The sequence below is a fragment of the Paroedura picta genome, chromosome 16, assembly GCF_049243985.1.
Source record: "Paroedura picta isolate Pp20150507F chromosome 16, Ppicta_v3.0, whole genome shotgun sequence".
Lineage (NCBI taxonomy): Eukaryota > Metazoa > Chordata > Lepidosauria > Squamata > Gekkonidae > Paroedura > Paroedura picta.
The window spans coordinates 11,310,626-11,325,622 of NC_135384.1; the positions used below are offsets into that span (position 1 = coordinate 11,310,626).

General features: G+C 43.0%; 1 protein-coding gene across 1 annotated transcript; it reads right to left on the reverse strand.

The window, feature by feature from the left end:
• Positions 1–2,607: 2,607 nt before the first annotated feature.
• Positions 2,608–11,078, reverse strand: LOC143825208 (vomeronasal type-2 receptor 26-like). Its single transcript, XM_077313232.1, has 6 exons — positions 10,894–11,078; positions 9,575–9,866; positions 6,474–7,358; positions 4,602–4,829; positions 4,206–4,332; positions 2,608–3,509 (listed from the first exon to the last, which is right to left on the reverse strand). The coding sequence occupies exons 1-6, from the start codon at positions 11,076–11,078 to the stop codon at positions 2,608–2,610; spliced, it is 2,619 nt and encodes an 872-aa protein (XP_077169347.1).
• Between the last annotated feature and the right edge of the window lie 3,919 nt (positions 11,079–14,997).

A 14,997-nucleotide genomic window follows, 5' to 3' on the forward strand; every position in this document is an offset into this window, starting at 1 on the left:
AGAAGGGGAAAGCTCCCCACCCTCAAAAGAATGCCCACACTATGCCCTCAGGCTCCCCTGTGTTGCTCTTGGAAATACCTCCCTCCCCTCAGTCAGGAGCTGTTAGGCTCCTTCACAGCAGGCCTGAAGGGAAGGAGGGGGAGGGAGCACACTCACCAGTCAGCTCTGTCAGTGTTCTGAGGCAAAGTGAGGGAAGTTAAAGTTGGACACGACAGTTAGGAAAGCCTTGGGGCAAAAAGGGCTGGTGCAGCCTGTCCAAGCCTCTGTTCTCATCCCCCTCAGAAGCCCTACCAACCTCATCTCCCTGTGGTGGACAGGGGTAGACTGGCAGTGATGTCTTCTGATTGCCCCTGGGTGGGCTGGGTGGGAGGTGTAAGAACTGGGTTTAAGAACTTTGGCCCAATGATTTGGCCAAAGTCCTGAGTGGGCATGAACGGTCTGAGGCAGGGCCCAATCGGGACATGCTAAGTGCATCCTGATTGGGCCCTGCCTCAGACAGGCCATGCCCAATCTCTGCCCACTTAGCCCTTTGTGAATTATTATATGACAGTGAGTCGCTTTTACAGATATGAATTTGATCCATTTTAAATCTGAGTTCCTTGAGTGAGATGAGGCTTAGTCAACCAGAGGGCCCTGGTAGGGTTTCCTAAATGGGGTGGGAATTAATTACTCTTATATACATATTCTATTAAATTTGTTAAACATTTATGGAAGATTATTTATTTATTTATTTAATTTATTTGTGATTTATATCCCACTCCCATACAATGGCTCATGGCGGGTCACAAGGTCATTAAAAATCTATTTAATACCCCAATTAAAAGAACATACTGATACAACATAAAAATACACAGTGAACAGTCAATAAATAACACAAGCTCCATGACCAAGACTAATGCCCACTATCGGGAAGGAGAGGGGGTATGGAAAGGCAATGATTTCTGACAGCCTTGGGTCATCAGTTTTCTCTCCGTTTATAGCTGTGGTTTCCCTCTCAGACCTATGTCTATATCAAATGCCTTTTGAAGATAACTGAATACAAAATCCACCTGGGCTGCTGTCATCCACACCTTTCCAACAGAGGTTCACGAATTCGATATTTGTTAGATTCCCTATCATTGTGGGCATAATGCCAATGGTTGCCAGCTAAAGTTTTCTTCTGTTACACCTGTGCAAATTAGTTCAAGTTTGTTTTTACCCAATTGTGGGAAGAAGTTCAAATGATCCACAATGTCAAAGAATTCTTTCAAAATACCATTTTAATGACTGCAGCATTAAAAGGGGTGAAACTTTTGAACTGTTCAAATCAGCTAGTTTGGGTTCAGGGCTGTTCGACTCAATTCGGCCAACTCCAAAGCATTAAAGTCTATGGGAGTTTTACTATTTCTCTATTCTCCATGGCCTGGAGGGGTCATTTAAATCCAGACCCCTTCTGGGCTCTTTTCATAATTATTGTGGAAGCTATCTTTTAGTGGAATGGATTGGTTTTACATTTCAGACAGTTGAAAACAGATAATGAATTTGGAAGATGTGTATTCATTGTTTTGAACTTAGCCTTTGAAGAACAGAAGGAATCCTGCTGCGAGTTATCAGCAAATATTTTTTTTCCGGCCTATACACCACTTTCTACTCATTTCCCACCTGGAGGGTGGCCACTGTTTGACAATGGTCCACACCAATAGAATAGTACCGGAGATGAAACTTTAGTGTACCTATCCATATATTTAGATGTTTATAGTCTGCCTCTCCTCATGTCTGAAAGAAACTAATAGAATAACCCTCTAGGCACCCCCTCCAGTGTCCCTGCAATAATAACTTGCATTTTAAAATGTATTTCATGTATGAACGGATTTATAAAATAGTTTTATTACATATACAAGCAAAAAAGCCGATTGAACTTTAAAATACAACAGGTACTAGGCAGCCAGGGCTCTCATTTGGGCTGAGAAGGCCCCACACAGCCTTTCTCAGCTACAATAAAGCTTCCTGAGGTGGAGGGCTATCTTGGAGTCATTCAAAATTTTATAATCTGACATTGTGGACCAAAGAGCACCCTCAAATTATCTCTCTCTCTCTCACTCACTCACACACACACAAACCCCAGTTGGAATTTGACATTTGAGGCTTACAACCATAAAGAAATAAATATCTTATTTGTATACCACCTCGTTCTATCATCTTGGGCTCATGAACTACGTGATAAAACCATAGATAATAAAATCATACAATGAATTACATCCTTACACTTATAAATCAACCTTATAGTTTTGATTCACTATGTGGTCCTTCAGAGTTTGATGATGAATGATTCATGTAGACTCATCAGTGTTTCCTTGTGTCATTGCCTGGTCAAAGCCATAGGACTACCATTAAAGCTCAGGTTTGCTGGCCCTCCAGGATTCTGTCAAATCCCAGATTTTTTCAAGCATACCATTCCCCCACATTCCACAATGAAACATTCAAATGTATAATTCCCCTGTTTGAAAAGTAAACCTCATCTATTAATGGATGTCAGGAAAGGATTCATGATTTTCTTTATATGTACAAAATGAAAAATTCCCTTTTGAGTTTGATAAATATAGTTAGTTAGGTGGCTAACTAAGGAATTTAAGGTTTTTTCCTTATCAACTGCTCTCTTCTGTTCAGTTCAGGCCTCAAGAGAATGACATAGCATTTGGGGAAAAAGATACAGCCTAGTAAGCCGGCACCGGAAGCTAAGATGGAGAAGATCTCCACGGCTACCATGTTTTTTCCTTTAGTGCTCAGGTAGGTCGGGACAAAAGATACCCAAACACTGCAAAAGACCAACATGCTGAAGGTGATGAATTTGGCTTCATTAAAGCTATCAGGCAACTTCCTAGCTAGGAAAGCCACAATGAAGCAGACAGTGGCAAGAAATCCGATGTAACCCAAGGCACAGTAAAACATAATGACTGATCCTTCATTGCACTGCACTATGATTTCTCTGCTCAGTGAATGGGTGTCCAAATCTGGGAAGGGAGGAGAAGTACCAAGCCAAATTATACAAATGCTAATTTGAACAAAAGTGCAAAAAATAACAATATAATGTGCCAGCTGTTTCCCCACCCATTTTTGGAATGGATTTCCTGGTTTGGAGGCCATAAATGCTATAACAACAATCATCGTTTTAGCCAAGACAGAAGAAACAGCAACAGAGAGGATGATGCCAAAAGTCATCTGTCGGAGGAGGCAGGTCACTTTGTTAGGCCTTCCAATGAAGAGCAAGGAGCAGAGGAAGCAAAGGAGAAGAGAAACAAGTAGAATGTAGGTCAAGGTCCGATTATTGGCTTTAACAATGGGAGTGTCCTGGTGCATGATGAAGGCCAGAAGCACCAGAGCTGTTATCAGAGAGAAGGAAATAGCTAACAAGGCTAGAATAATGCTCATAGTCTCCGGAAATGATAGAAAGTTTGGAATCTTGGGAAGGCAGTGGTCTCGTTCCTGGTTTGGATAATGACCTTCAAAGCACGTGATGCAATAATCCATATCTGAAAGGAGACAATAACTTTCTTAGACAATTCAATCATTCAACAAGTTTTTCTAAGGTTCTACCATATATTTTATCATCAACCCATGATGGAAACACTGACAATCTTGAAGAAGAAATGCCCACATTTGCACCTTCAGAGAAATATTGAGTTGAGAGCCTCAATCCCTTTGTTATTAAAGAACTTTATTGGGTCTTGGTGGTTTCTGTAAATACCCCTCAATTTATTACTGGAAAGTTTTAAAAAACTAAACAAAAACAGAACTAAGTAGTAGTGTCCAAGAATTCTGTTTCTCTCAAATTTGATTACCTTTAACATCTGAAAAGCTCTGGAAATAAATAGAGAAAAGCACCGGAACGTTCAGCATGAGGAAGTGTAATGTGAGACAAAAATTCCCACCAAGTATACACTAATAAAGTCTGAATTTGTGACAATTGAGAATGAAAGAGAACTTGAGGCAAACAATCAATGGAAATTTAGACCAGGGGGAAACATCAGGAGAAAGATTTGACTTCTACGATCTGTTGTTGGCCATTCGGATGAACAGGTTGATAACTATTGACTAAGGATGCTGGATCTGATGGACCACTGTTTGAATACAGTAGGTCTGATTCACAGGTCTGAACCACTACCCACCCTGCAGCTGATCAAATGTTGGGAATCTTTAAGAGAAATCATTATCTGAGCATCTCCTACCCTCTTTGTTTGACATTTCCCCTTGTGGACACCAATCACAATGGTAGCAACAGAATTTCTCCCCTTCCTTCTTCTTCCTGATGTGACCAGGCTTGCAGTTATCATTACACTGAGAGTAAGGAGGAACCTGTCCATGTATAAAGCAAGAAGAATTGAGAAGCTATTGCAATAATTCAGTCTGAATACAGTTATGAAAGTGTGATATCAGAGATTTCAAAGATAGCTCCTTCTTCAAAGCTGATGTAACTAAACATGGCATAGGTTATTGACATGCTTGTTGAGCCCAGTGACTTATGAAATTTCATGAATAAAACATTCACGGAGACCATTTGACCCCCTTGTACTGTATACCCACCCATTTCTAATTGTTTGAGAGACTCTAAGGCATTTTCTCACATGTAGAAGGTGTCTGTTCCACTGAATCCTGTCCTTGTGGATAATTACTCTTTCATTTAGAGGAAGCCGAGGATCCAGTTTCCCGATCTTGACTTTGATGTAAGACTTATTTGGAAAAGTGATCAAGTTGGTAATATCAAATCCTCCTTTCATTTCTCCATGTTCACTGAAGTCCACTTCCTCCCCAGCACTGTTGTTGAAAGCAGTTCTCTGAAGAAGGGCGTGGAGCTTGGGGAAAAGAGAAAGAACATTAGGAGGCCGAGAATCCATGGCTTGTATTTGAGTGTGCTCACCAATACCTTTCAGCTTCAAACAGATTTTAGCATTACTTTCTTCTAGGATAGAAGTAATTTAGGAATGCAATGGTTTGGTTTTTGTTCCTGGGAATAAACTTTCATTGCCAGACAGAAGGCAAAGGAATGAAGTGTGATTCAGGGTATTTCTTGAATGAAGGCTACTTCCAAAAATGACCCATTTTGGTTTTGCTGCTTCCAAATCCCTGTGAAAAGGAAGCATCCATAGCCCACTGTTGGACATTTGATAGACACTCAGAATGTCCCAGGAACAATCCTCAACATTTCCAGTTTAAAGGTTAGGTACTAGGGTCAGGTGAAAAACCTCTGATGGAAACTCTACAGACCTGCTGGCCATCTTAGTCAACGTTGATGAGCCAGCTTGGTGTAGTGTTATGAGTGGTGGCTTCTAATCTGGTGAGCTGGATTTGTTTTCGTCCTCCCCCACATGAATCCAGTTGGTTGACCTTGGGTTCATCACAGCCCTGATAATTTCATTTTAACCTCTCTCTGCCTCACCTACCTCACATAGTGTCTGTTGTGGGGAGAGGAAAGGAAGATGATTGTAAATTGCTTTGAGACTTCTGGTTGCAAAAAGCAGCATATAAAAACCAACTCTTCTTCTTCTTCTTCTTCTTCTTCTTCTTCTTCTTCTTCTTCTTCTTCTTCTTCTTCTTCTTCTTCTTCTTCTTCTTCTTCTGTATAAGATAGTTGCCTATGTATTCATAGAAGAGGCAGGAGGTGGTAGGAAAAAAGTTATTCTGATCTCTATGAACCACTTTAAAACCACCGTTTGACTCAAGTTAATCAAAAAGGGAGAAGGGCGGGGTTTCACCTACCTACTTCCTAGGTGAAACCAAGAGTTTAACCAGCAAGGACAATGTGTTACTCAAGTATCCATTCAACTTGAGAGAATAATCTTTATTGTTTATTTATTGATGGTTATAAAATCCATTGCAATGTATGGCTGTGAAAGTTGGACCATAAGGAAGGTCGAGCGTCAAAGAATTGAGGCTTTTGAACTCTGGTGCTGGAGAAGACTCTTGCGAGTCCCTTGGACTGCAAGGCGAACAAACCGGTCAGTCCTAGAGGAGATCAGCCCTGACTGCTCCTTAGAAGGCCAGATCCTGAAGATGAAACTGAAATACTTTGGCCACCTCATGAGAAGGAAGGACTCCCTGGAGAAGAGCCTAATGCGGGGAGCGATTGAGGGCAAAAGAAGAAGGGGACGACAGAGAATGAGGTGGCAGGATGGAGTCACTGAAGCAGTAGGTACAAACTTAATTGGACTCCGGGAAATGGTAGAGGACAGGAAGGAACTGGAGGATCATTGTCCTTGGGGTCGCGATTGGTTGGACACAACTTCGCACCTAACAACAACATATAATCCATAGGATGGGGAAATTTAGTAGGGGGAGTGAGAAGCCTTACTGGGCAGGGGACTGATGACAGCTAAGTGACTTTCTGCCAGTCAGGTGGGCAGGAAAAAGGCTTAGAGGTCCCATTCCCCTACTCTTACCAAAAATCTGAACTTTAAACATGGCAGGAGTCTGCTTTGTTCCAGGTGAAGAGCAATTACCTTCCATGGAGGCACCTTCAGAGAAGCCAACCTGCCTTCATTATCCACTGCTTTGTGCTTGGTTCTAGATGAGTCCAAGACATGTAGGGCATGTGCAAGTGCATAGACAGCATTGTATATAATGTAGCTAAGGCCAGTCATGCTCATTTCAAAAAAGGTTGCCGGGACATCCTCCAGTCTCTCCTCTTCAGTGCATAATTCAGCATATTTTGCTTGATGAAGGGAATCTGGCAGCATACAGTCGAACACTTGCTCCCAGAAGTCCTTGATAAAACCATCCTCCTTGGCCCAAGAAGGATTTAAAAGCTGAAGGAATTTATGGAAGCCTGGGATGTCCTTGGAAGGAACGGAGAAGGAAAGAGCACCATGGAATAGTTCGATATCAAGTGCTTTTTGCATAGAATTGAATCCAAAATCTACCTGGGCTGTTGTAATCCATACCTTTCCAACAGAGGTTCTCTCGACATATTCAATATCTGTTAGAGCCTCTAGCATTGTGGACACAAAGATCATGCTTGCCAGCCACATAAATGTTCCAATTTCTCCATATACAACAATTACATTAGCTTTGCTGTTGAGGAAGTTTATTTTACTACTGTCCACAAACATGGTCAGATGTTCTATGTTCTCCAATTCAATATTTCTTGGAGCCTTTTCTATGAAGGCTGCACAGATTCCCTTCCTGGAAAGCATTGGCTCCAACTTCTGCAAGAAGTGATCTCCCCTTTCTTCATCCATAGTAATGAGGCCAACCCATTTCCACTTGAAATGCAGAAGTAACTGGACAATTCCCTCATACTGAAGGGCTTCCTGAGGGAAGACGTGGTAAAAGGAAGGGTGACCAGTTGGGCCATCCTCATCTGACTCAAAGCAGCCATAGGCCAACTAATAAGAGGAAAAAATCAAGTTACAGAGGGGTAATGGGAGTACTTAACTCTATTAATGTAAATCAGATTAAATATCAACTTGGCTTTCCAGACTGTTGCCCATGTGCTTTCTCTGCACATTTCTTCCTTCTGTTAGTAGAACTGTCTGGAATGATCTTGTTTATTTAAAACATTCATAAGCCATGTTTTCCCCTCTCAGTGCTCAATGTGGTATAAAATGTGAATTAAACAAGTATTATAAAAATTCACAACCCCCTACACTTTTGAGCCTCAATAATTAGAGGAGCAAATTAGAGGTCAAATGAATTCTAAATCAAATTGCATTCAACTAAAGAAATAAAATGGGTGGGTCGGATACACCTCAATGACCCATTATGCACGGGGGTTTTAGCGCACATTCGGGGTGGAATGGCGGCAACTAAAATCACGGATAACGCACGGAGCCGGCTGCAACCGGCTGCAGCTTCGGTGCATGCCGCCGAAAAAGCAGCGTCAGTGAAACACGGAAGAAAGCGCAGCTTCCGGGTGAGCGGGGCGCAACCAGAAGCGGCGCCAGGATCGGCGCGTGCATAATCGGTTACTCTGGGTTTTGCCACCGTCGCGCCCCGCCCCGTGCATAACCGGTATGCGTCGCGTCTTCCCCCTCCGCGTTTTCCACGTGACCCGAAATCGCCGTTTCGGCGGCCGTGCATAATGGGCCATTGGGAGACAGTTCCCTAATTGTGTGGCCACTACTGAAAAGACCCTCTCTCATTTCCCCAATAGCTTCCTTGATGGGTGGGAATTTGGTGGGTTTCTGAGTTCCTGGCCAGGATCCTGTTTGCAAAGTGACCCAAGTTCCGAGCCATGCAGGGCTTTTAAGAACCACGCTATGCTGGTCTCAGAGGGTGTCTGCGAGGGAGACAGTGTAGAACACACTTTAGGAGCTTAACTCCTGTTTTGCCTGATTAACATTCACAACTAGTACTCATCCTTATCCATGGTTCCTTTTTATATTTGTGAAACAGCCCTGCGGGAGAAGCGTGTCCGGGTATCTGCGCTTGAATACGCGCCAATCAGTGCCTGATTGGGCCAGCCCTTATGCCCCCCCCCCCCAGCAGTCTCCCTCACAAAGTGACTATAACGAGGAGAAGAAGGGAAGGTGATTTTAAAATAGAGACACCTGAGGCCTGCTGGGTGACTGTGGGCTATTCCCAGTTCTCTCAGTGCTTTCAGCCCCACTTCACTCACAGGTTGTCTATTGTGGGATTTTCGTTTTCTGACTGCCTCTCTGTCTCAGTCTGTGTTCCCAGAGTGACGCAGGGGCCTCTGTGGGCATGCACATACATTCTTTTTGAAGGGGCACATGTGAGGGGGAGAGCTTTCCCTTTCAGCCTCATGTTCAGCTGACTGGGAAGCTGCAGATAAGCCCCCTCTCACAATACTTCATTGGCTGCTGAAGGGCATAGCTAAACCATGCGTGTCTCTTCTTCCCTCCAACATTTCTGACCAACCACACAGAGTTGCTGTGCAGATGACACAGGTTCATATTTGGGGTTCTTTTGCCCTCTCTTTCATCTGCACAACAACCCTGCATAGGACGCTGGCCGAACAGCCAGCAGGATGAGCTGGGGGTGGCGTGATGCAGGTACATCCCACCTGGCCAATTTACTCTGGACAGCCCTTACCGGCAACAGCTTTCTGAAGACTGTATTAGTTTGCACAACAAGCATTATTTCTAGTTTCATATATTCCTCTGTTGAATATTGCCTGGTTTCGGTGTTCATGTTGTGTGCACAGATGGAAAATCACAAAGTATTCAGGAGAATAAGAGCAAGTTCATTATTCCACAGAGATGAAGTGGAGAAGCCGCCCCCCCCCTTCCCCCAAAAAATTGTGATTCGATTTCATAGTTCATTGTGTAGATTTATATGAACTGTTAATATTGGTGTCCAAATCAAACCAGCACCTAAATAGAATGAAGTACTGCAACATAAATAATAATATAACAAATAAATAAATATCTAAAAATGCCCTCCCCCCCAAACAAACACTCCAACATATTCAACCTGAAGAAATAGCACACAATTTTTTTTTTAGTTGCCATTTCAAGATTCGTATTGCACCCAAATGCAACTTTACACATTTCACTTCTTTCCTTATTTTTTTGGATATATGATTGAACCAGACATGAGATTTGTCAAAGTAAAAATAATCCCAGTTCCCTGATCATACCTGTGGGATCTTGTACAGACTTAAGAGAGTTTCTATGTCTTTTGTGGTTTCAGAAGTATGCCCTCCAATGATGCCAATCATGTTTTTCTGGGTGCCACATTTGTAATTTGGGGTGAATTCATGTGATTTGAAGAGGAGGTCCAGGGTGATCCTGTGAATCCATTTTGGAAGTATGGTGGAGTCACGGATGTGGAACCCAAGAGTGACATTGGGCAATATGCTGGGGTTCTCATTGATCTCACGGACGGCAAACACCACGGCAAGGACATGCTGGTAGAACTTGGTTACCAGGCTGCAAAGAGAATCATTCACTGTTTTAGAAGAGAACACTTCTAAACATCTGGATTAGTCACAATATTGTGTCTGAGAACACAGCAATGTCAGGGTCTCACCTGAACCAGAGGAATAGCCCATCTGATTCATTTCTCATTTCCCATAGCACAGTGCTCCTGGGAAACCCACCAGTTGGACAAAGAGCCATCAGTGATTCCCACTGTACCCCAATGACTGGCATCCAAATGGTTACTGGAGGGCCCTATTTCTTACCAAAACAGATGGCCCATGATAGATCCATCAATCAATGTGTCTAATTCTCTTTTGGAAGTGTAATCCTATATTGTTCAGCATAGCAAGTGTTCTGTGAAGAATTACTTGTAGATATCTGCTCTATCCTGATTTTGAGTTTTACTATTGTGAAGCATGAGGAAGACATTCTTGTTCTACTTTTTTCCAAACTATGCATAATCTTTTTTTCACTTCTTCTGTCATGTATTTTGTATAAAATGCTTAGAGATATTGAACTTGAGGGATAAAAATGCATCCCTACCGATGTCACACGTGGTTCAATCTGTATTGATAAACATTACAAACCTCTTGTGTCAAAATAGTTTTGCATATTTACCACCTGGATATCTTCTCGGAAGCCTAATATATTTTTCCAAGAATTTGTTCCCTCCTCATCACTTTTCCATTCAAATCTTGATATCCCTTGTGCAGAATGGAGATGTATTTTGTGATCTTTAATCAAATCCCTACCTCCTGCTCTACACCTTCTGATTTAGGATAGCTCAGTACATACATGCTATAACCAAAAAGTGTGCAATCCCCTCAGGATTTCTTAAAGAAGCAATGTGTCCTGTCACTGGAAAAGCATGACCATTGGCCTTGGAACAGGAGGAGTTCCTTTTGGTAGCCACCGGACTTAGTGTCCATCCAGTATTTAAAAAATGCCCACTTAGTTTTGCAAATATACCAGATTTACACAAATAAAATCAGACAGCATCATCATTTCTACCTTACAGGATCACTGATTCACTTACAGTGGCTGACAGTCATAATCCTGGTCGGAGCGCTGCAGAAATTGAATCTTTTGGGACGGACACCCAATATGAGTGACAATTCCACCAATCAGGATTTCACCCGGCTGATACCACTGATGTGGGATCTGAGGAGGACTGTTTCCAGTGCATTTCATACTATATGTTTTATCCACAAGCAACGGCATGTGTATCAGCAGCAACATCACAGATTCTTCCAAGTGCAGCCAAAACATGCTTCTCTCTATGTAGTCTCTCCTGAGTCTCCTTTATGGCGTTGTCATTCGTTTCAATCTGGTTTGAAAAAGAAAACTCAGGTGGCTCTCACACCTTCCAGCACAATTTTAAAGGGTATAAATACGAACCTTATCTTTCATGTCCCAACTCTTTGCTTTGTAACCTACTTGAGAGATAGAGATATGAAAACTGCCTCTCTCTAGTCCCCTGTTTTAGCAGAGACTGGCTCAGTGGTGGCTTTTATCACCAGAACGTTGAGACTTCATTTCTGATTTGTTTTCGGTCTCCTTCTGGAAAGGGATTCGAAGTTCGACAGGGTGCAGAAGTGACAGTGATTTTGATAATTATAGAGAAGCTAATCTCCTCTGAAAATCTTGTTAATGTTCAGGGATAATTTGCTGCAGCAATACTGAAGAAATATATTTGTACTTACCTCAGCTTCTCTCTAGGGAGAACGGCAGGTGGAATGGTGATCTTTAACCAACAGAGGTCTTTCCTATCCATTATGTATTTCAAAGAAAAACCTGAGGGATTCTCAAAAGGGAAGCAACAATGCAAGAACTGCGAACAACTTCTCTTCGGAGAAGTTTATTTAATTTCAACAGCTTTTTTCAAACTTTTAATGATGGAGGAGCCCCTAAAATAATTTTTCAGGTTTCATGGAGCCCCAGAAGTGATGTCAGCTGTCCATGCCTCCATGCCATGCCCCCCAGTAGTTACATGTCGCCATTTAACTTTTATGTTAACACGCAGGCTTCTGAGCTTGACCAAGAGCTGTTCCCCTTTTCCTGTTTAGCTAAAACCTCCCCCTCTTACCTTGGCTTAGCCATGCAAAAAACTGTGTGTTGCAAGCAAGATCTCACTGCAATGCTTGGATAAGCTCCACCAGGGTGCTTAGCCATTGGTCTACCTCCCCTCTCCCTCCCTGTTGCCCTGGGAAGCAGGGCCACGGCATAAAAGAGGGAGCGGGGAAGCAAGGGATTGCTCTCTCTGTCCTTTGAAAGTTTAAATGCCCAGCCCCGGAGCAGTGAAGTCCGCAAAATTGGGATTTGGCCATGAAGATCAACGCGGTAGGCTAATTTGGGCCATTTTCAGATGGGCTGTTTCTGAATTAACGCTGATTCACGTATTTATCATCTGAAACAGTCCAAAATGCACATGCCTACCACAACCCCAAATAGTTTTTTCTATTCGCTGGCAGGGGCTCATGGGAATTGTAACCTATGAACATTTGGAGGGCCGTAGTTTGACTAGCCCTGATTAAGATGTTTATAGTCTGCCATTTATCATGTCTGAAAGAAACTAAAAGAATAACCCTCTAGGCACATCCTCAATGTCCCTTCAATAATAACTTGCATTTTTAAATGTATTTCATGTGCTAATACATTTATAGTATAGTTTTATTACATCTATACTGGCAAAAAAAAAGCCTTTTGAACTTTAAAATCGAACTGGCGGTAGGCAGCCAGGACACCCATTCAGGCTGAGAAGGCTTGGCACAGCCTTTCCCAGCCATGGCAAGGCTTCCCGGGATGAATGGGAGTGGTGGCTAGGAGTCTCCTGGTCATACCCCCCCCCACCCTGAGTAGCCTCACCAAGTGTTGGATAGGCCACATTGGGCCTTCTTGGGGCAAATGGAAGCAGTGGCTGGGACTCACATACCCAGTCATTCCCAGCCATGGCTCTGGTTCGGCCCGAGAATGGATGGCACAGCCGTTCTTGGCTGTTTTGAGGCATCCCTGGTCAAAGGGGAGGGCTGGCTTGGACTCATATGCCCCCCCGCAACATTGGAAGCAGTTGAAAGGCAGTGCTGGGCCTTCTCGGGTTGAGAGGGAGCCCTTTCTGGGACTCGGCTCCCCGATTTGACTTCTGGGGGTCGGGGGAGGGAGGAGTTGTCTAACTCCTTTCCCGGTGGCAGCCAGGTGGCGAATGGCAGTGAGTGCATCAGAGCTGTCATCACTGTTCTGTTGGAGATGAGCAAGCCAGGCCAATCAGGATGCTCAAACCTTTACTGTGCACATCCTAATTGGTCCATGGATGAAAAGCAGAGACCAGCCTGGCTCCACCTACAAGGACTCTGCTCAAATACTAAAGACAGCTAAGTGTTAAATATTTGTGGAAGCTACCCCAAGATAATCGACTGAATAGGAGCAACCTATATATAAATAAAATAAGAAATTATAGAACAGAAAGATATTAATCAGAGAGATGTCATAAACATTTGCAGTATGTTGAAAGCATACTGTCAAGCAGTGCTTATAAACATTTTTCTAATCTGTCATGGTGGAATAAAGTGCCACTTCAAATAGTCTTTCTCTCAAACATACACAAACCCCAGTTGACATTTGACATTTGAGGCTTACAACCATAAATAAATTACGTTATTTCTGTAACACCCTGTTCTATCAGCTTGAGGTGGTGAATTACATTATAAAACCATAGATAATAAAATCATACAATGAATTACATTCTTACAAGCTGGAGAGCTAGGATATGCCATTCCAGACCGGTCCCTGATCTTTATGAAAAAGGTTACCTGGGGTGTCCCTGCCCCCTTTTCCTTCATTCTCCTCTCCAGAGGGTTACTTCATTCAGCTCTCAAGGGATGTGGCTGCCCTCTTTTCCTTCACTCTCCTCACCTGCCCCAAGGGAGGATAGGATGGTACAACTGCCATCTGAGCATGGCTGGGGCTTTTCCATCCCCAATGAACCAGTTAGTAACAATGAGATAGCATCTGGAACCCTCCCAGGAGCCAACTTTTGCTCCATTGCTACTGTGCTGATGCTACTGTGCTAGTTTCATCAGGCCTAACTGCCAGATGTTTGGCTATCCTGACATGGCAACTAGCAGGGATAGGACTGAGTTCCACCAGCCAGAGAAGATGCTCTACCCAGCTCTCTTATTCTTGCGTCCTCCATAGCTGGTAATGCTTGCAGAGGATGGTGATGTTAAACCACCTTTGCTTCTCACTTGGCTTGAAAGGCCATTGCTGGGGTTGCAATGAGTAAGTTCTTACTGAATTTCCCTTACACATGTATGCTGGGCAGAAATGCATATCGTTCCTCTCTGTTTGTAAAGGCAAAGATAACATTACTCAAAGGTTTTTCTTCTTCAGTCACTGCTTTGAGGAATCAGGAAGCCCACACGGGGAGATTTACACTCAAGCAGAATTGTACAATTAAAGGATGTAATGGTGCTTAGGTTTGTGGGGTGCCCATGTTATCCTAAGCAAGTCTGTTCAGCATTCTTAGGATTTGACTGTTTGCTCAAAGAATTCTTTAATTCTATTTTGTGTTTTTAAAAGCGGTAAAATATTTCATTTATACTTGAATCTCTGTATTTTAAAAAGCATTTCATGTATTCATAAAGGTAAAGGTATCCCCTGTGCAAGCACCAAGTCATGTCTGACCCTTGGGGTGACGGCCTCTAGCGTTTTCATGGCAGACTCAATACGGGGTGGTTTGCCAGTGCCTTCCCCAGTCATTACCGTTTACCCCCCAGCAAGCTGGGTACTCATTTTACCGACCTCGGAAGGCTGGAAGGCTGAGTCAACCTTGAGCCGGCTGCTGGGATTGAACTCCCAGCCTCATGGCAGCCTTTCAGGCAGCCTTTCAGCAACTTACCACCATGCGTCACAAGGGGCTCTTCATGTATTAATACATTTATATTATAGTTTTACTACAAATATTGCTGGAAGCCGCCCTGAGATGACGGGCTTAATACGAGCAGCCTAGATGTAAATAAAATAAAAAGTGTAGCACAGGAAGAAATTAATCGGAGAGATGTCAAATACACTTGCCGTATCTTGAGAGCAACCTATCAAGCAGTACTTATCCAAATTTTTCATATCTGACATTGTGAACCAAAGT

Bases quoted from the DNA above. Each gene is read 5' to 3' on its own strand.
- LOC143825208 (XM_077313232.1), bottom strand. From the start codon at position 11,078: ATGCCGTTGCTTGTGGATAAAACATATAGTATGAAATGCACTGGAAAC. The intron at 9,867-10,893 runs GTAAGTGAATCA...TTCTCTTTGCAG, and splicing joins GATTATGACTGTCAGCCACT to CCTGGTAACCAAGTTCTACC. The intron at 4,333-4,601 runs GTGAGAAAATGC...ATACATGGACAG, and splicing joins GGAACAGACACCTTCTACAT to GTTCCTCCTTACTCTCAGTG.